At 49.2% G+C, this 21,581-nt stretch overlaps 2 protein-coding genes across 2 annotated transcripts in view; both read right to left on the bottom strand.

Annotated features, from left to right (window-relative positions):
* TRAM2 (translocation associated membrane protein 2) overlaps positions 1-11,262 on the bottom strand; it is a 46,139-nt gene extending 34,877 nt beyond the window's left edge. Inside the window, exons 1-2 of the mRNA XM_010863224.1 lie at positions 11,187-11,262; positions 6,389-6,444 (exon numbers count right to left, since the gene is read on the bottom strand). Of these exons, the coding sequence (XP_010861526.1) occupies positions 6,389-6,444; positions 11,187-11,262 (132 nt within the window). The remainder of the gene's footprint in view (positions 1-6,388; positions 6,445-11,186) is intronic.
* Positions 11,263-13,475: 2,213 nt separating this feature from the next.
* Positions 13,476-18,495, bottom strand: LOC105005141. Its single transcript, XM_010863016.1, has 2 exons — positions 17,917-18,495; positions 13,476-15,264 (listed from the first exon to the last, which is right to left on the bottom strand). Exons 1-2 carry the CDS (start codon positions 18,005-18,007, stop codon positions 14,567-14,569), a joined length of 789 nt encoding a protein of 262 aa, XP_010861318.1. The 5' UTR covers positions 18,008-18,495; the 3' UTR covers positions 13,476-14,566.
* Between the last annotated feature and the right edge of the window lie 3,086 nt (positions 18,496-21,581).

Genomic DNA, 21,581 nt, shown 5'->3' with positions numbered 1-21,581 from the left:
GGAGGAAAACCTGGTCAGTGCCATGTGCCTGCCAGACTCTCCTGCTGGGGTTCCTGAAGCTCTGCCCTGAAGCAGAGACTCACATCAACCATAGGAACCCCCAGGCGGTCCCTTAAAGTTGGGTCAGAGTCCATCCTAAGATATATCAGAGTCTCATGAGTACAGCATTGAGATCCAACCCAGGCTGCATGTTCGAACCTCTGGGGGAGCTTCTAGAATCTCGATTCCTGGACCACCCTCAATTAACCCTACCCCTCGGGGGTGTCAGCAACCCACCAGTCTCCCCAAAGCAGGCCAGGTGCAGCCTGGCCTGGGAGCCCCTCATGGGAGATCCACCCTCCCCAGCCTCGCAAAGCACGTCTCTCTGGCCAGTTTCTGTCTGTGTCCTCCATAGAATTCATTTCATGTAATCAAGTTATGTTTTAAGTCAATTTTTAACTTCGAGAGAAACACACATACTTTAAAAACTGAAACAATTCAGAAATGTAAACTAAGAGCTGAATATTCACGCTACATTCTTGGTTTTTCCTCTCTCCCCGCTTGTGTGGGGTCAGTTTTCTGAGAGCTTTCCTGCACATCTATCCACTTGGAATTAATTTCATTTTACTCTGACATCATAACTTTGTCTGTGTTTATACCACTTGACAGAAGGGATTAAAGAGTGAAGAAACTAAAAGAGCTACAACTTTTTTTTCCAATTTTTTTTTTAATTGAAGTATAGTTGATTTACAATGTAGCGTTAGTTTCTGGTGTACAGCACTAGGGCACCAGATTCAGTTATAACACATATATTTTTTCATATTTTCCACTATGTTTATGACAGGATATTGAATACAGTTCCCTGTGCTAAACTGTAGGACCTTGCTATTTATTTGGTATATAGTAGTTTGCATCTGCTAATCCCAAACTCTTAATGTATCCCTCCCTGCCCCCTAGCCTTTTCCCTTTGGTAACCATAAATTTGTGTTCCATGTCTGTCTGTTTTGTAAACAAATTTGTTTGTATATTTTAGATTTCACATATAGGCAATATATTCACATATACCAGAATTACATGGTATTTGTCTATCTCCTTGACTTACTTCACTTAGTAAAAGAACCTATTAAGTACTGTTTAAGTCACTTTCTTAGCTCGGTTAATCAAATGGTTGTTGCAGGAATGTACAGACCAAGGCACAAAAACATCCAGCACACATGAAAGTATTCCAAGTATGGTGACACAGAATGTGTAGCTTGACTTTTCCTTTACTGATGGGAACACAGAGATAAGTGGCTATATAATAAAAACTTCCTATAAAAACTAGGCCTTTTCATTACTATTTGGGGTTACCCCTAAAGTTTTATGCTGAAAAGTTTGCCCAAATAAAATGGCCTCTCTGTGGAAGTGTAAACAGATGGACATTTTTTTTTTCATTGAAAAAAAATTTTAGAAAATGACAATACAGGGCACAAACAAATCAACAGGGATATACAAGTAGAAAACATAGGGACAAGGTAGAACGAAGCATGCCGCTGGCTTCTTTAATTGGTTAAAAGCACAAAGTGTAACAGGCAGAAAGTCTATTTTAAAGAAATTAGAAAGCTGTGCGTTTAGACATAGAAAACAAACTTATGGTTACCAAAGGGGAAAGCTGGGGGTGGGGGATAAATTAGGAGTACGGTATTAGCACTTACAAACGGCAGTATAGAAGACAGATAAACAACAAGCACCTACTGCACAGCACCGGGAACTACATTCAATATCCTGTGATAAACCACGATGGAAAAATATGAAAAAGAATAACCTATAATGGAAAATCTGAAAAAAGAATATATATAACTGAATCACTTGGCTGTACACCTGAAATGCCATATTGTAATCAACTATACGTTAAAGAAAGAGCTGTGTTTCTGTCTCAATTAGCCCCAATACACACATCCACAAAAATGGTATGTGAAGGAATGCTGTCCTACACAAGACACTGTACCCGGAATTAAGGGAAACAGCTATTGACACAGGAGTTAACACCCAGAGCATTAGCCTCTAACTGGTGGAAGGATAATCCCACTTCGCTTTAGGGATGACAGCAATCTGGTATATGGGCTGTACCAATGCCCTTGGCCTAGCCCTGCATACCCAGTCAATTCTTGTTACTGCTGCTGTTCTGCAAAATCACTGTGATCCCAGCAACAGTGGACCACTCACTGCTCCTAGGGGACAGGGGATCAGACTCCTACAGGACTCTGAGCACATTTCCATCAACTGATCAATATGTAACCTTGGTTTACACATGTTCCCTTTGAGAGACGCTGCATGGAACACACACTGTTGAAACGTGAACCCTGAGCTTGTGGCTTGAGCCTGAGGAAGCTTCTCTAACACATGTACATTCTCCACCAGGCCCATCCCGGCCTCTCCATGCTCAAGATCCCCAGACGGCACCCTGGCACCCCATGTGAGGGCCCCTGTAAGCAGCTAAGTCACAAACAAAAGGCATGAAGATGCAAGACCGTGGCACTAATCAGACAGCAAGAAGGCCACTTGCTCATGGCAGGAGCTGGATCAGGAAGGCAGAGCGTCAGCTGGTTCCCCTCCATCCGGAACGTGCTTGTCGAGTGAGCCATACACCCCACTGCCCTGCGCATGTCCACAGACACCGCAAAGTCGCCTGGAGATGGGGTGCTGGGGATCACAGGTACACGTCAGCACACAGCAGCAGTGCACACGTGAGAGGTGCCAAGAGTTCTGTTCTGGGGTGAACCCGAAAGCTTTTCTCCATTTTAACTTTTATTGGGGTGTAATTTACGCACCATAAACATCATCCTTGATAAGCAGCCGGCTTTACAGGGCTTATCTTTCCTTGTTTTTTAACTCTCTCCTCACGGGGATATCAATTCTATGAAAGGAGGGGTCTTTGATTATCTTCAATCTACTGCTGCAACAGTGCCTAGACACAGCCTGCACTGGGCAGGCGCTTGTTAAGCGCAGGCCTGATTAAGCAGGGGAGGCGATGCTGCTTTGTCACTTGACTCTCAGCTTGTGCTCTGCCCTCATCCCCTGCGCATGTCCCCTCTCTCCCTGGGGTCCTTCCCAGTGCTGGGCATGTAGTAGCTCTCTCATAAATGCCTACTTGATGAGCAAATACTGCAAGAAGCTATAGCGTTTAGTAACCACAGACAAAAGCTTAACAGATGCTTTCTAAACATGATTATAAGAGGAAAGGATCTGGGACTCTGCTTAAGGCAAAAAAATCGAGATTCCTGTATTTTTCCATCCCTACGCCCCTGGTCATAACAGCAGAAACCATTTCAAGCCATGCATCCTTGTCTGCAGCAGCCAAGCTTGCCTCCACGTTACACGCCTCAGCAAGATAACGTGTTTTCTCTGCTTTGACGACAAAGAGACTACACCTGAGACACAGAGAGGTCCCCGTCCACCAAGACCTCACAAGTTTACAAGCAGAAAAGGCAAGACATACAACATGACACATAAAATAGAATGATGATATAAAATAGGAGAGGATGACCAAAAAATATATATTGAAGGCAAAGAGGAGGAGTAGTGATGAGGCTGATCCACAAAAACTCACTTCAGAAAGTCTCACTGGCTTAAGGCCCCCAGAAATTTGGCCTTAAGCTTTCTCAAAGTCGTCGGAAGGGAGGAGGAGGAGGACCATCAGCTCCTAGACTGATCACATCCCTTAATTAAGAAAACAAAAAACACGGCCCCTCCAAAAGCAACTCTACTTTTCCAGCACACAAAAAAGGCAGCTCTACTTTCCCAGCACAAGAAACTTCTGAGGTCTTCTGGTACCCCAAAGCTTCACTCCAAACTTCTCCCAACTTCAGACCAAGGATGAAACGGCCAAGAAACACCCCTCTGCCAGCACTGGCTGGGTTCGTTAACACAGAGGGCTAAGAAACAGGAACCTACTAAAAATGTCATTCCATTTATTTCCCATCCTTTTAAGGTTGTTTATAGGAAACATTATTGAGCTTAATAGCATTTTAAATGCCAGGCTCAGTGGGTGAAAGTGCAAACGTGCTAATATGCTAATGTAAAGAAGAATACTAAATTATGTAGGAGGGGCCACCACACACACACACGAAGCTTCACTGAACTTTTAACTCAAACAGGGCATCAAGCACAAAGGCAGTGACACTGAGCGTGCTTGTGTAGCCGTAACAGAACCAAAACTGTTGCACATGCCGTGTTCTATTAGGGACATATGAATCTGAGCTCTCAGTTGCAACTGAGACCAAGGATGCCAGTAAAAGAGCTGCCTCCAGCAAAGCGTAATAGACGGACTCCAGTCCCAGTCCTGCTGTGGGTGTGGGTGACCGACCTCAGGCAAGGCATTTCACCTCTCTGGACCCCAGTTTTTCCATCCATGAACAACAATGGTGGTGAATGTTAGGGCTTACTCAGTGCAATGCATGGTTCTCAGGGCTTCACAGAAATTATTTCCTGTAATTCTCACAACCACCCTGTGAGGCAGATACTCATAATATTCCCATTTTACAGATAAGCATAGAAAGGATTAGGTATCAGAATGCATGTCCTTAAAGGTCCTCTCTCCACCTTCAGCTCCAAAAAGTTATTTCCTGGTTCCACTTACCATCAATGCTAAAAACATAGCCTTGGCCTACCTTGGTGGCTCAGTGATAAAGAATCCACCTGCCAATGCAGAAGACACAGGTTTGATCCCTGGTCCGGGAAGATCCCACATGCTTCCGAGCAACTCACCCCATGCACCACAACTACTGATCCTGCGCTCTAGAGCCTGGAGCCGCAACTACTGAAGTCTAGAGCCCGCACTCCACCACAGGAGAAGCCTCTGCAATGAGAAGCCAGAGGACCACAACCAGAGAAAATCCTGCACAGTGAGACACCCAGCAAGCCACACACACACACATTTAAAAAATAGCTTCGTGCTGACAGCTTGCTGAGAGTGTAAAATTCACTACTGCATCTGCATCGTGAGAAGACGAGGCCCAGGTATCACCTGTAACCAACAGCAAGAAAACAAGGCCTCTTGGGTCAACCTGCCAGGCCCATGTACCACGTACACCTGGGCTTGCCAATGCCCCAGTCTGCTCTCCTTCACTGCAAGCTGATGCCTGGACAGCAGAGATAAGAGGAGAGAGGCAACGAAGGTAGTCTCCTGGCTTTCCTGGTAAGCAGTATTTGACCTTCGGTTTGGTTTATTGTTTATTTCGTGGCCATATCCACACACTGGTCCTTGAATGGGCTGCACTGCAGGACTCACCACCAAGGACAGGAGATGGGAGGGGTCCTGCTCCAAACGAAGCTCACCCACCCAGGGGCTGAACCGCAGTCCATGCAGCCGACCTGGAACCTCTGGGGAGGGGTGCTCACACCCAGCTCCTCAGGAGCACAAGTGAGCCAAGTGACCTGTCCCCGTCTCGTGCCCCAGCCTGCTCTCCGAAGCCACACGATCTCCACTTAGAATTTCCCAAAACTGCTCTTGCATCTTCCTGCCCAGGTGGTGCACAGAAAAATTTCAGTCAGAAAAACATTTAAAACTCACACCCCTCACAGATACAGAGAACAAACTAGTGGTTACCAGTAGGTGGGAGGAGGGGCAATATAGGAGTAGGGGATTAAGAGGTACAGTTATGTATAAAATAAGCTACAGGTATACAGTGTACAGCATGGGGGATATAGCCAATATTTTATAATAACTGTAACATTTAAAATTGTGTAGTATATTGTACTCCTATAAGTTATATGATATTGTACATCAACTATACTTCAGTTTTAAACTGTAAGAAAAAGTAAGTCATGCTCAACTGGTGAGTGTTTTTAATGAGTCTTTTAGCCTTTCTCTCCTGGAGTGTTGGCTTCATTGAGTCCAGCTGGTCACCTGCTGCTGCTGCTGCTAAGTCGCTTCAGTCGTGTCCGACTCTGTGCGACCCCATAGACGGCAGCCCACCAGGCTCCCCCATCCCTGGGATTCTCCAGGCAAGAACACTAGAGTGGGTTGCCATTTCCTCCTCCAATGCATGAAAGTGAAAAGTGAAAATGACGTCACTCAGTCGTGTCCAACCCTCAGCGACCCCATGGACTGCAGCCTAGCAGGCTCCTCCGTCCCTGGGATTTTCCAGGCAAGAGTACTGGAGTGGGGTGCCATCGCCTTCTCCGGCTGGTCACCTACATGCACCGTAATATGGCTGGGACTCGGGGCAGGAGGGTCGAAGCCCTTCTGTCACTCAATAAAAGGCAGATACAGCTGAGACAAAGATGCTTTTCACACTTGCTTTCTGAAAGTTTCCATCTGGATGAGCAGGGGCTGGCAGGGAGGGCGGAGTGCCTGCAGTCAGGGGCAGGTTGCTGATGGTACCTTCCGTGTGGCTTTTATAAACACCTGGAGATTCCATTTTCTCACCTGAAAAACCGCCTTGATGTAAGAACAAGGCAACTCAAACACACACAACAGATTCTCTACAAGCCCGTGTTCATTGTGCTGAAAAGACTCTCACAGTCATGATCACAGTCCTATATCAAATGAAAAAAAAATGACACTGTATATTTATGAGAAAAACCCAACATCAGAGCAACCATGATACAATGATAGCAGGGGCTTTTAGAACATTCATTGATTCCAAGGTCTAAACTATATTATATTGGGATCAAGAGGAATTTAGAAAGGGCCACTTAAACAGTTTCTAAAATTTTGAAGTTGAGCTTTTAATTTTTTTGGCCATGCTGAGCGGCTTGCAGGATCTTACTTCTCTGACCAGTGATTGAACCCTGGCCCTTGGCAGTGAAAGAACGGAGTTCTAACCACAGGACAGCAAGGGAATTCCCAAGATGAGCTATTCAAAAACAGAAAAAAAAAAAAAAAAAAGATACATATGAAAACTGAATTTGAGGTTAATCCAGTACTAAAACACAGGAGGTGGTCTAAAGTTAGCTCTTTGCACTTCCTTTACAGCCACAACTAACTGATAACCTTAAGACTGCATGTTTATGCAACCTATGCTTATACAGAAGGAATTCGACCCATTATGTGCCTTATAGACAGCCTTAGATAAATACCTACATCCCGTGTATATTTCTTCTCTGGAGGCCTTAATACATACACACTCTCATCTGCTCCCTCCCACAAAGATCCCTGAGCCAATATTTTAAATACTCTTAGTTGATTACATACTTCACCTCCCCTTCATCCTCAGCAGCTCTCCCCTTATTTGGGTGGGTCAGCATACTCAGAAACCATTCCTCACAGAAGCTAAAAACTATATAAAAATAAAGAAGAGCCTTGTTGTTCTTGTTTAGTCACTCAGTTGTGTCCAACTCTTTTGGGACCCAGTGGACTGTAGCCCACCAGGTTCCTCTGTCCATGGGATTCTCCAGGCAAGAATACAGGATTGGGTTGCCATTTCCTTCTCCAGGGGATCTTTCCAACCAAGGGTCTGACCCTGAGTCTCCTACACTGGCAGGAGGATTCTTTACCTCTGAGCCCCAGGATGCTCAAAGCAGCACTTAGTCATTCAAAATTCAAAAATAACAAAATAAGGAAGTGTGTACACAGAATACCTTTCTAGCATGTCAATGTTCTTAAAATGCGCTTCTCTCGCAGGACATGGCAGAGTTCAGATTCTCTGCGGATATTCCCAGAGCACATACATGAGTGAGAACAAATAATTTTTATGAGCAAAAGCTACTTGTTCAGATGCAGTATCTCTTTAAAATAAAAATCAACACAGAAAAAAGAAAGGGTTGTGGAGTGTAGAATTTTAGGCTCCAAGTGATTTTTTGGGGAGGGTTCAGATTAAGTAACATCTTAGACTTGATTGCAGAAAAGGAACTGTGGCACCAATGTATCACAACGTCCACAGAGCTGCAGTTTCTAGAGAAGCTTTAGCTCCATAAGGCGGGACACACAGGGAGGGGGCAATTCTGAAGCCACGTGTGTCTGCAGCAGCCAGTCACTACTCACTGGCTATCATCACCAGTGGCTCCAGCGAGGATCAGACCCAAGGAGCTCGTGGCATTTCCTCCTGTTTGGAGGAAGTGGAAGGATTATTGGGGGGCGGGGTGGGGAGGAACCAGGCGGGGCCCAGGTGGATCTGCCTTCATTTGCTTGTTTACAATGAAGGAAGGAAAGAGCGGGGTAGATCAGAGTCGAAGGCCACCCTTTTAAATGATTTTCCACCGTCTGGAAAGTTTCCTACTTAAAACATCAGCCAGGCGTGGGGAGAGCCTGGCGTGGGGAGAGCCTGGCGTGGGGAGCGGAGCTTGCTAGAGAAGGGAACTGGGGAGAGCGATGAAGCTTCTCCGGGGCTGCAGACCAGGCCTGATTCCCGTGGGAACCCTCAGATTCCTCTTGGGCTCCAGTCAAGCCGAGAAGAGAGGCCCTGACTCAGGCTGTCCACCTCCGCCCACACGCGAACTGAGCGAACGAGGGCAAAAAGGCAAATCAGTGAGCTCTTACAATCAGCCGTTCCTCTGCAATTGTGGATGTGCGTTGTCTGTCGTCCTGGTCTCTGCACACACACCTGAGGGGTGAAGGGCGGGTTCGGCGGGTGCCCTGGGGTGCCACCTAACTGCAGGCAGCACCTTACCCTCCACACTCGAGGCCTGAGCATCGCACCTCTGAACCTCCGCTCTTTCCCGCGCTCACTGCGCATGCACTATACCCTGCTCTGGGCGGCCCCCAGCCTACCCAGCACGAGTCCAGGAAGGCCTGCCGAAGACCACCCGCAGGAGGGCACCTGAGAGAACTTCATGGATGATGACTTGGTTCAGGTGAATTAAATCAAGGCTATCAAGGTGAATGAAAAACACCAGGCACTCAAACATCCCTTGTGTGTCTGCAAATAATATTCACAGGGGGATGTTCCAAATCGTCTTCAAAGTGGAGAAGGAAAATAACATGAAAGGCAAGAGTTCCCAGAAAAATGTGCTACAGACAGACGGAATACACAATTCTAACCCCCAAGGCACCACTTGAGGTAGACACTACCCACACTGCCACAAGAGTCCCTCCGTAGCCCTAAACCGAATAAACAGAGCCCAGGCAAACACTAATATCTAGGTTACAAGCTATATGCCAAGATACTCTCTCTCACACACACACACACACATTCAGATAAAGCAATGCATGTTAGTGCAAAATCTCACTTTACTAATTCAAAGCAGTATTTTAAATGAGATCTAAAAATGTGTGGTGCTTTTTCTCTGCTGGGGAGGCCAGCTTCCTTCACAGTCTCTCAGCAATCCAGGAGGCTGCCTGTGACCTCACACAGGTGAAGGCAGCCCAGGAAGAAAACCACACCTCAGAGGGAAAGGCTGGACCGAGGCTGAACTCAGGGCGGGTCCTCAGAGGCAGACAGGTGGCGGCAGGCACCCTCGTCCAACATCCAGTGTGTAAACCCCCAACCACCTGCTGGTGAATCCAGGCCTTGGAGCAAGGGCCAGGGGCGAAACTGGGCAACTCTATTTCAGAGGGACATAAGAAGGAACAGGAACCGCTGGGGACACCAGTGACCTTAAGCTTTGGCTGAGAAGCACGGATGAACCCCACGTAGAGCAATCAACCACACAGCAAAGGTGGAGGAGGGGAGGATGCAGACAGACAGGCACACACAAAGGGGGGGGGGGCTTCCCTGCCAAGGCCTCGAGGGGGACAGTGCTTCAGCCACTGCTCTGCCCCCTCTAAGGCAGGAGCCCAGGCCATGGCCTGCAGAGGGCAGGTCAAGGAGCTAGCCTGGGTGCGGTCTCACCCTCTTCCCAGACTGCACCGGGAAAGACCAAGATCAGCCTTCCTGAGAACACCACAGGCCCACTCCACAGACATCTGTGACTTCTTAGTGCCTACAAAGGAATCAGGCCCCCTCCTGGATCCCAGGACACCACAGGTACCCCACCCCACCTAAACTTTGCCCCCTCAATTCCCAGACACAAGAATACCCCCACCCCAAACACCGTCCCAGGCGGGAAAGGCACTTCCCAAACCTGGAGCCCAGCCAGATAAAGCCAGATAAACGTGGAAAAGCTTACAACACAACCTCGTCATTATCAGAGGGTACACACAGCAGTTCTGGAGACTAGAGGGGGCTCTGCCTGCCGTGAAGAACTGAAGGGATGGACAGGCCAAAGGCAGGCAGGAAGCAGGTTGCACGCTCTCAGAGACACCAGAGAAATATGACTCTGGGGAAATGAATGGCCTGTGTGTGGAAAGTGATGAAGCTGGAAGGCTGGCAAGAACCAAGTCCCATGAAGGACCCTCTATGGTGGGTATAAAAACTGGACTTTTTGCTCCCTGTGGGAGGCTTTAAGCAGGGGAGAACACACTGAGGTCTCCACTGCTGAGAGCATACCTGCTCAGGGCGCAGAGGAGGGGCTGGGGAAGCCTGGGGGGCAGGAAACCAGTTTGGAAGGAAGGATAATGCAGGCCTGGACGAAGGTGATGGCCACAGACACAGGCAGCGTGGGTCATTTTCAGAAGATTCGATGGCACAGTGAATTCAGATGGAGTATCCAACAGTGATGTTCCCGTCTGGTTCAGGAGATGGACGGTGAAACATATAACTTCAGTAAGATATGCTTGGGGTTAGAATGGCAATGAGGAATGCTGGGAGGGTGGTGGGATCATCAACTGAGAGAGAAGACAGCTGTGGTCCAGGGCCGGGACGGGGAGGGAAAGGGAGGGGGCTGAGAAGGACGCACAAGAGAGGCAGAAGGAACAGCAGCCAGGGGAGAGGGCATCAGGAGGAGTCTGGGCTCCAGGGTCTTGCTGCAGCGGGCAGTGGTCTTAACTTTTTTCCTTCTGATGGATCCAGAGCAGCTGGAACAGAGCTCAGTACACACTGGGACCCCAACAAATATTTGCTGAATGAATGAGTGGATGAAGAGTCTATCCAATTTGGGGACGGGAAGGTCATAAAGTCATTATTTGCTGAGTAAAATGTTGCAGAAAAGTAGGTGGCAGAAGCTGGCACATGAGATGAGCGTGAAACGTAGAGAGAAGGGGAGACAGGTCTGGACCTCGGTGGCCAGGAGGTCAGGGAGGGATGGAAGAGTTCTCAAACCTCCGCGTGGTGAGGAGAAAGTCTACGGGAGGTGAAGTGACTGGATATGCAGAAAACGGGGGAGCTGGAAGGAATACATCTACTCAGGGGGGATCTCTTGAGGAAATGAGATCCAGGACCACAGAAGAGGGGTGGCTGAGGGAGCACCGGCCGTGGGCAGCTCCACAAGATTGCTGATGCCTCTGAAGTTCTGACACTTGTTCAGATCCGAGAAGATGCTCATTCCGTATGCCTTGAACTGATGTAATTTGAGGGGGAAACAGGAAGTCAAGAGGACTGGGGAGGATGTGGTGGGGGAGCAAAACCAAAATTATAACAACAGCATCACGCTCAACAGGGCTGGGAAAGCTTCTGGCCTGTCTGTCGCTTCCTCTGGCCCAGCACTGAGCGGCCACTCTCCCAGGCCATCAGTTCACCTTCAGTCATGGCCCGAGAGGGAGAGGCAGGGCCACCTGGATGGACTCACAGGAGGACAGCTGTTCTGCCGGTTCCGGGGGAATTGTTAGGGTGCTGGCCAGAGGACCACCAGGAGGCCTCCGACTTCCCATCATTCCAGCAGCCTTCACTGTCTCTGGTCGGAGTGATGGGGCTCGGAATCAGAACACGCAGTTGTATAAGGTCTGGCTGAGGCCGGGGTCCGCCTTCTCCACTACAGCCACAGGAGGGATTCTGGGGCCTTCTCCTGGATCTTATAGTGGCCACACCAAGTTTTCTAACAGCTGGGTCAAGGAAAGCAAGAGAAGTGCGTATGTGTGTGCGCATGCATGTAAAACAGGCTGGTAAGAAAGACACTCTCACTCCCCAGAAACATACCTCTGCTTAGAACTGAAAAATCTGAAAAGTTAAAGAATATGTTAAACTTTTAAAAATATAAAATCAACCTATCAATCACAAAATGTTTACTGAGGGCATGCTCTGTGCAAGGCACGATGCTACTGGAGACACAAAAATTTCTAAGACCCACTTCCTCCCCTCAAAGGCTCAGACCAAAACCAGAAGCTACAGCCTGTCAATCCAGTGCAAATCCTTAATTTCAGCAGTGGTAAAACTGACCGCGCTTTACTGAACACTTACTGCCAGCTGTGCCCGGTTGAGGCGTTTTACATGATTACCTCACGTAACCCTCAACAGCCTGTAAGGAACAACAATGAATGTGTGAGATCTCATTAAATGCTGGGCCCCGTGAGAAACAGCAAACAGGATCACCCCATTTAACCTTCTGTTGTAGAAACTCCTACTGCTATGAACACTGCCTCTACTATTACTTACTATGTTCCTACCATGTGCCAGGAATCGCTGTAAACACTTAACAGAAATTATCTCATTTAATCCTCCCACAAGCCCTATTATACAGAACAAGTGAGGCTCAAAAAGCTTAGGAGGGTTGCCCAGAGGCACACGACTAGTAAGCCCCAGAAGTGGGACTGGAACCCCAGATCCATGAGACTATGATGTGTGGACTCTTAGCCACATGCACCCCTGAACAATGAGCCTGAAAACTAATGATGGAGACTCTGTCGTGCGCGAAGAGTTATTTGTGAGACAACAAGAAAAGATGCCGTGAATCAGGACATGACGAGACAAAGGACAAGTGGGGGTCCTTCTATCTGGGGCAGAGACTGTGGCTTTATTCATCTTTGCACCCTGAGGGTCCTTGGTACAAAGGAGCGACTCCGTAAATATCAGCAAGTGCTCTGGGCTTGGAGCGTATGGATCTCCTTGGGGAAGACTCCTGGGAGGGGGTGAGCTTGGCCAGAAAGATGTACAGATTGTGGACAAGTAGAGGGGAGGGGCGAGGGTGAGAAGAGACATAACTGTGCTGAGACAGTGCGGGAGGACCCAGATGGAGCCAGCCAGCTCAGTGCACCAGGGGGGCTTTGGTGGGGCAGGGCGGGGAGGTGGATCTACTGTGTGGGGTGGCTTTGGGGGGATCTACTGTGTGGGACAACTTTGGGGGGATCTACTGTGTGGGCAACTTTGGGGGCATCTAACTGTGTGGGGCGGCTTTGAGGGGTATCTACTGTGTCAGGCAATTTTGGGGGCATCTACTGTGTGGGGCAGCTTTGGAGGGCATCTGTGTGGGGCAACTTTGGGGGCATCTACTGCACTGGGCAACTTTGGGGGGCATCTACTATGTGGGCCGATTCAGATCAGCTGAATCCCATGTGTTTCAAACAAGCTAGTCTAAAACAAGAAAAGGAAGGGAAATCTGGCCCTCAGACCCCTTAAAGTTTGCATTCATTCATTCAAGTATTCATTCATTCATTCTAGCATTCATTCATTCATTCTAAAAGCAACCCGGCTCCAAAGTCGACTTTTTGCCTACTGAATTCATCCATGGGATGCTGTTCATTCCTGCATCATGGGCATTTCAACATCTTGCTTCCCCAAAGAGCCAAGCACAGATGAAAAAGTAATTGCTTCCCTCAATTAGGAAGGCAACACTGTCACATAAAAATCCGAACTCTACTTCTAGACACAAAACTTGACAGACCATCCCACATTTGTTTGCCAATTAAATTTTATCAGTTATTTAACGGTCTAGTGAGTCTGAGCTTCTCCACATGAAACCATCAGGCAAGTAATTTCCTGTTGGATACCGATGTTCCAAGACCAGTGGTAACTGCACACATGATAAGAATCCTACGTACGTTCCACTGGAACCTCTTATTGGTCCCAGAAGGCCCAGGGTGCAGAGCACTGGCAGAGAAGGAAATGGGTTGAAGTGGTACCTGAGCATTATCTGAACTGGTTCAGGAGCCAGGGCGATCCTGGTCTCCCCAGAGATCAATCAGGGTAGTCAGTAGCTTACAGTAAACGTGTTCCAGGATTTGAATTATTGCAATCAGGAAACATCTGCCCCAAAAGGCTGTCATCAGAGTTTGCAGTATTTTAGGAGTACCGGTATCCCTTTGCCCCCCTTTCCAACTGCCCGCGGGCATAAAGGAGGCAGGATTCAAACAGGAGATAGAAGAGACTGTGCAAGTGCTACTGGTCTGGCTGAGTCTCCATCCTGCCCTGGGGCCCAGGGCAGAGGGCGTGATGACCTTTACCAAGTGCATCAATGGGTTTCTTGGAGCCCTGGCTTCATCTGATTCCACAGGAGGTGAGAGGACCCCAGGAGGTGCCACTGCCTGGCGCCCTCCCCGCTGGGTGACGAGGCAGTGACTCGATCACATACCAAAGGTCCAGCCCCCTCCTTCAGCCACAGCTCCCTCGCCCACCACCTCTCCCTCTTCCTCCCTCTCTCCTTCACAACACAAGGTCTGCACCGGCTCCATCCTCTGTCTCTTCAGATTTGGGGCCACCTTCCAAGATCGAAAGCCCTGGGGCGGTTTACCATGTCTTGTCCATTTCCCCTCGTCCTGTCTGTCTCCACCTGTTAACAACACCTTCAATCATCTCATCTGTTTCCACCGGGACCTGGATTGAAACTGTTATGCTCTTCAAATAAAAGGCTTACTACTAATACCACGTGACAATAATTAACCTCATCAATACAACTGCTGGCAACAGGGCACATCACATCAGCCGAAACCTCTCCCATCCATGTATGCTGGGAGCTTAACTAGGAAACTAGCGGGAAGGCGGACAGACGGCTGCTCCGAGTTGTGATGACCAGCAATGCTGACAACCAGCAGAAACCACTTCCCTTGGGCAAGATGCCTTGGGACTGACTTCTCACACATTCTCGTCAACACAAGCCCCTGCTTCAGACCAGCGACCTGCGTGTTCAGGGGCCTTTTCCTAGGACACCACTGCCCTCGGGCTGCAGGAGGGAACCCCAGGCTTGGCTTCAGGAATATTTGATCACAGAGCTTCCAGCCCTGATTTTGGAAAGTCACATCCACTCTGGAGACTGACTTTATACTGACAAATAACAGCTTTGAAATAATAATCTCATCTGCTCCAGCAGGCAAGTGAAAGGCTCTCAGCCTGTTTAGGCTCCAAGTGGGTGGAAGGGGTAAGCCAGGGAGGCCCCAGCCCAGCACCTCCTCAGACATGGGGGGATTTTTTCCCTTTTCCTTTTCAGGGACAGAGCAGGCCTGGTAGGTGGCGGGGAAGGGAGAGCCTGCAGACAAACCGGGCCTCAGCTCCGGGACGTCCTTCCACCTTTTCCTCCAGCTGAGCAGCCTGGGGGCAAGCTGTCTGCCAAGCTTCCCCGTGTAAACACTCCGGCACCAGCTGGGGTTTGGAATCCGCTGAGTCTCTGCCAGCTGGCAACCTGGAGATGGGCCGGATTAAAGGAATGCATAATGAGTCGGGGGGTGGGAGGCAGGGGCTGTATTTACCCAGAGGGGGTCTGCAGGGGTCACTAAGGCGCTGACTAAAGGCGGCTGTGGAAGGGGAAAAATCCGAAGGGAAGAGGAAAGGGGTTGCATAGTGCCCAAGTGTCCTGCTGCGCCCCACCCAATGGCCCAGGGCTGTTATGCTCATTTTTTTTTCTCTTTCACAAACTGGCTTCTTTGTCCCCATCTCGGTCCCCCCACCCCTTCCACATCTCCTGCGCAAGTTACACGCGGCCTTTTGAAAGTTCTGCAGCTGGCTGCTCCAGAAGGCTCGGCACGACCAGCCAGCATGACACTCGATCCTCTGTGATCCCGATTTGGGAACGTTAACACGGAAACCCAAGCCACGTGCTGACAAGCAGGCCCCGGGCCACACCGGGCCCCAGCCTCAAATACGGAGACTTCAGGCTCCCCCAGGTGAAGTCCAGAAGGCAAGGATTCAGAGGAGATGGACTGCTGGGTGGGACCACAAGACCCTCATGACCTTCAGCCGCCTGACAGAGGGTTCGGGGGACAAGAAATGACCCAAGTCCAAAGTCCTGGGGGGCACTGGGGGACACAGCTGACAGGAAGCCGCCTGCAGCCCTCCTGTGTGCACGCGTGCTCAGCCGTGTCCGATCCTTTGCGAACCCACAGACTGTGGCCCGCCAGGCTCCTCTGGCCATGGGATTCTCCAGGCAAGAATACTGGAGCAGGTTGCAGTGCCCTCCTTCAGGGGATGTTCCCAACCCAGGAGATCTTCCCGACCCAGGGAAGCAGCCCTCCGTGAAGCACCAGTAAATATCTAACCCTGACGTGATATTTATCACTAAGCAGAAGAGGCAGGCAGCCCTGCAGAACACAAGGAAAACAGCACCCGGAGGACGCGGCGGACTGTTCTTAGAAGCTCAGCCACAAAGCAGCTGTGGAGCCTCAGGCTACAAGCCACCGCCCACACGGCCTGGGGAGTCACCTCTTCCAAAGGGTTTTTCCCTGCAGTCCCTTTGCTCCCTCAGATTCCTCCACACACAGATGCTTCCAGGACAGAGACTCACTCCCAGGTTCAGGGTTCAAGGCTCGGCCCTTGTTGGTCCTTTAGAAATCCTGCCCCAGTGGCCGCCTCGAAGCCAGTGACATTCAAATCTACTTTTCCTACTCAGTTCTTTTTCCTGGGGGACGTTGCTGCATCTTTGCCTAAACAGCACGCCACTGACCCCATTCGGCATGCCAAAACTCACACTACGCATCTTTATTTCAAAAGCTGATACCCAAGAGACATGCCCATATCTGCCCATGTCCCAGGCTGCAGTCAAGGACTCCCACTGGCCCTTACAGTCACCTGTTGGCTTTATTATGTAATTAAATCCATTATTTCCGCTCACACCCTCATCTCTCACCAGCCTACAGAAGAGGGTTTAACTGGAGTCTCTGCCTCAGGACTCAGTCTTCTTCCTCTTCTCTGGCCATCCTAGCTAGAACAGCCACGCTCTTCCAACCTCCCCACTGCTTACAGGAAAACTTCTAACCCTTCCATCTGACATTCCTGAACCTCCTTCCCTCTCCGCCCTTGATTACCACAACTCCCCAAACTCAGTACAATAGCCCTGGATGCCCTAAAGAATGTTCTAGAATATCATTCCATGAAATACTCTCCAAGGCCAACAAATGTTTGGGGAGCAGGTATACTAGACTCATTATGCTCCATTAAAGGCTCTGATAAGTCCTGCAGCAAAGAAACCTGTTTAGCCTATCATTTCCCCAGCCTACTCAGCCTAGAAACTTCTGCAGCACTTCATCTATTAACGGCTCCCTTCAGTTCTCTGCGCGACTTCTCTTGCCTGGAAGATCAGCCCTTTGTTCTGCCTTCCATTTGTGTCTCTGCCTCAATTTCCCTTCGAGGGCCAGCTCTGGCCGCCCCTTCCACAGACTCCTCCTCCTGCCGTCCGTGCCCACACTGCTTCCTTGCCTCACCCCGAAGCCCATGCTGCCTACGGGCCTTCCTGAGATGCAGGGGAGCACGGCAGTGAAGAGCCTGGATTCCGAATTCAGAAAGATGTTAAATCCCAGTCCTGCCTTCAGCAACTCTGATGGGGCTGTTTAGAGTGCTCTGTGCATGGAGAGACAACAGGATGTACTGAAGAGAGCTGCTGACAGGGTCAGCGCAATCAGAAGGGCCGATCCAGCACAGGCTGGGCACATCACATACTCAGGAAGTCATCATCAGCCATTTTTCTTCCAATTTGTTACCGCTGCTTTGCCATTTATCATTTTCTGTGTATCTTTTCGATGGGAAACCACAGAAAGCCCCAAGGCTGTCCCTTCTCCCACTCTTCCCTCTACACAATCAGGTTTAACAAATAATGTGTTGATGCAGTGGCTCACTGGTAAAGAATCTGCCTGCCAATGCAGAAGACACAGGAGACTCAGGTTTGAGCCCTAGGTTGGGAAAATCCCCCAGAGGAGGAAAGGGCCACAGTATTTTTGCCTGGAAATCCCATGGACAGAGGAGCTTGGTGGGCTACAGTCCATGGGGTCACAAAGAGTCAGACACGATTAAGCAAAGGAGCATGCACAAAAGCCAGCATCACAAACAGCAGGTGGGCACACACCTGGGCAGGGAAGTGGAGTCAGCAGCCCCAGGCTATCAGCATTGAGCAAGACGCTGTGGGTCCAAAGATTCTTCAAGCAGTCAAGACCCATACCTTCACTGAAACCCTCCCTGAGATAGTACCATCCAGCCCTGCCCCCACCACCTGTTCACCCGCTACAGCCCTGGAAGGGTAGGGAGGTGCTCGGGAAACCAAGGCGGGTGGATCTCACCCCAAAGTGGACAGGGTGGCCGGTTTCCACAGCCCCACATTGGGCCACGATGACCTGCTGTGTTAGGATTTAACTTGAAATTTTCAATTGCTGTTTCTAAAAGCTTAAATTTTCACCACAGGCCCTTTCATTCATGTGACTTGCTGGGTTAATAACTGAAACTGAGAAGTTTCATTTCCACTTCTGGTCCACCCTGACTTGCGTTTTTCCTGATGTGTCTGTAGTCGCTTCCCTGAATGGCTTGAAACACCCCCGTTTCACCCTCTGAACCTCTCTTCAAAAGGCTTCAGAAAGATTTCCCTGGTGATCCAGTGGCTAAGACTCTACACTCCCAACGCTGGGGACTCAGGTTCAATCCCCGATAGGGGAACTAGATCCCACACGCTACAACTAAAGATCAGGAGTAGCCAAATCAATAAATATTTTCTTTAAAAAAGGCTTCAGAAAAGCACACTCTTATTTACAGCAGGTGGGAATGACGTCTCTAAGATCCAGGGCGCGAGCTTATATCTACAGCATCCCCTGGCAGCTCCGTGGACCCCCCTCTCCAGCTCCCCCACCCAACACACCCGAATTCCCACTCCACCTCCAGGTGCTTCCCCATTCTCCTCTCTCCATTCAGCTTTCCTGTTCTCCAAGCAACAGGCTCTGCACCAATCCAAACTTTCCATCTTTCCATCTCCAAAATGGTAACAGCCTTAATGTGCCTTTTCTGCTTACCAAAACTATATTTCGTTGAAAAAATATAGATAGAAGCATGGAAAAAAATTAAATTACAGTTGTGCCACACACAGAAAACAAAACCATCGACTATATCTTGATAATTATCCTTACCACTGTCTTTTTATAAAAATAACACAAATCCAAGTTTTTAGAGAGGACCACACTGACATTACATTCTATAACCTGATTTAAAAAGAAACACACACCCATAGGCTATGGACAGCCTTCTGTGACATTGCATATAGATTTATGTCACCATTTTCAACTGATCTAACCAATCCCTTACTGGCAGGCATTCAGAAACAACCTCAACTTTTAAAAATGCTAACATCTCAAAATATTTGGATATACCATTGTCTGGGGGGGAAGGTCAGAATTTGGTCTGTGCATTTCTATTACAATCATGAAAAACCACAGTATCCAGGTGTCTCACTGGTAAAGAATCTGCCTGCCAGTGCAGGAGACACAGGAGATACGAGTTCGATCCCTGGGTCAGGAAGATCCCCTGGAGTAAGAAATGGCAACCCACTCCGGTATTCATGGACAGGGGAGCCTGGCAGGTTACAGTCCATGGGGTCACAAAGAGTCGGACATGACTAAGCTCTCACGTACACTGGGCAGAGTAAAACTTAAATCAACTGTGCTAAGCGGGAGGGCTCAAAGAAATCTGTTTATAAGAGTGGCATTCAAACAGCAAAGAAAGTCATTCAATAAAAGCAATTCGTAAAATGCAAATACCATATTATTTTTAAAAACGCTATGATGGGCTGTGCATGGATGGGCTGTGCACGGATGAGCTGTGCTCGGGTGCTTAGTCGCTAAGTTGTGTCTGACTTTTTGGGACCCTATGGACAGCTATCAGTAGGATTCTCTAGGCAAGGATACTGGAGTGGGTTGCTATGTCCCCCTCCAGGGCATCTTCCCGACCCAGGGATGAAACTCAGGTCTCCTGCACTGGCAGGTAGATTACCACCTGAGAAGCTCATGACAAGCCACACATAGTATAACATAGTTCAAGCAGCACATCTCCACTTCATTGGACCACAGAGTTTTCTTTCGAGGGGGAGAAGGAGACAGTAGTCTGAAGTCATATGATCTTTGAGAAGGGGAAGAGGTGAGAGGTAATTCTGAGGCTTGATCACTTGAGGGAGCCCAGTGAACCATGGGCTGAGGGCTCAGAGCCCACCAAGGAGAAAACCTCAGCAAACATACCCCATTTCCACATTTCTTAGCAGTCTTGGTGGCCCAGGCAGCAAATGGTGTGTCTGGTGTGGCGTGGATACATCAAGACTATATATAAATATATATGAAAATGAGAGACAACAGAAAAGCAGCTGCCTGATGATGGCTTGTGAGGGTCACAGAATTAATTAGTATTCATGAATAATGAACACTGATGGAGTCCTTGATATCAAGCTCTGTGAAAACGCTGTATGTACACGCACTGTTAGCTCACAAAAAACTCAATGAGATAAGCACAATTATTTTCATTCCCATTTTACTGAGCTTGTGTGGGGCACAGTTGAGGATCTTAAATTAGTGAAGTGGAGGAGCCGGTAAAGAACCAGGCAGTGTGAAAGCAACGTCTGCACTCCCAAGCTGTACATGCTCTGGGGTATTTACAAGCCCGGCACGACCTGGCAACATGACGTTGGGAAACAGGGTGCCCACCCGGATGGCAAGGGCAGCCGAGCCTCACACCAGCAGTCTGTTTTCCAGGAGAAGGAGAGCCTGGGAGTGAACCATCCCAATAAACCCGCACAAGAACACCACAACTGCCTTTCACTTCCCGGAGGTCTCCATGGAAATGCACAGAACCAATTGCGCCCTGGAGCCAGGCCTCTCCGATCTGTTTGGTTTTACACATGCCCCTCGTCTGGGACTTTGGCCACGTCACCATGGTCTTTTTTTTTTTTTTAGCAGTAAAGTGGAGCGAAGGCACTTGGGACTAATCACAGCTGAAAGATCGTCTATTTAGCTTCAGCGTGCTGGGAGGAAGGGCAAGGAGACTATATTCGGGCAAACTGTTGATGGGGGGTTCAGTGGAGTGCTGGCTTGGGTGGCAGTGCCCTTCTCCCACCCGCGCCTGCCCCCACCCAAGCCATGTGGCTCGAGCACTTGGCTCTGACACAGGCACATCCCTGAATCCTCCCTGGGGCTCCGAGGAGCAGAGGCAGCACCGCCACTCCAGGAAGTGATGCAGTGAGAAAACCAGCACGGAGCCAACAGGAAGCCAGGGAGCCCTGCAGCACGAGGTGGTAACGTGGCCCCCGCCCCAGAAGCCCCCCAGCGATCAAGCTCAGACAGAGCCCCTCACAACTCTGGCCACAAGGAACTGTGACCACTGGTTTTCCTATCCCTCCTCCACATGAGGCAGAGCACTCCACATGAGTCTCAATCATCTCCAGGTCCCAGGCACCTTCAATCAGCAGGGGCTCAATAAATATTTGAGCTTCCCTGGTGACTCAACAGTAAAGAATCTGTCTGCCAATGCAGGAGACCTGGGTTTGACCCAGGTCAGGGAGATCCCAGATCGGGAAGATCCCCTGGAGGAGAAAATGGCAATCCACTCCAGTATTCTTGCCTGGGAGATCCCACGGACAGGAGAGCCTGGCAGGCTGCACAGTCCATGGGGTCTCAAGAGTCGGACACAACTGAGCAACTAAACAACAAATAAACAACAATGACAAATTTAAAAGAGTTCTGGTGATGGTTGTAAAACAATGGGAAT

Source organism: Bison bison, unplaced genomic scaffold (assembly GCF_000754665.1).
Source record: "Bison bison bison isolate TAMUID 2011002044 unplaced genomic scaffold, Bison_UMD1.0 scf7180017864487, whole genome shotgun sequence".
In the NCBI taxonomy this organism is placed as follows: domain Eukaryota; kingdom Metazoa; phylum Chordata; class Mammalia; order Artiodactyla; family Bovidae; genus Bison; species Bison bison.
The sequence above is the reverse complement of the archived record's forward strand: the minus strand, read 5'-3'. Positions and strand labels throughout refer to the sequence as shown.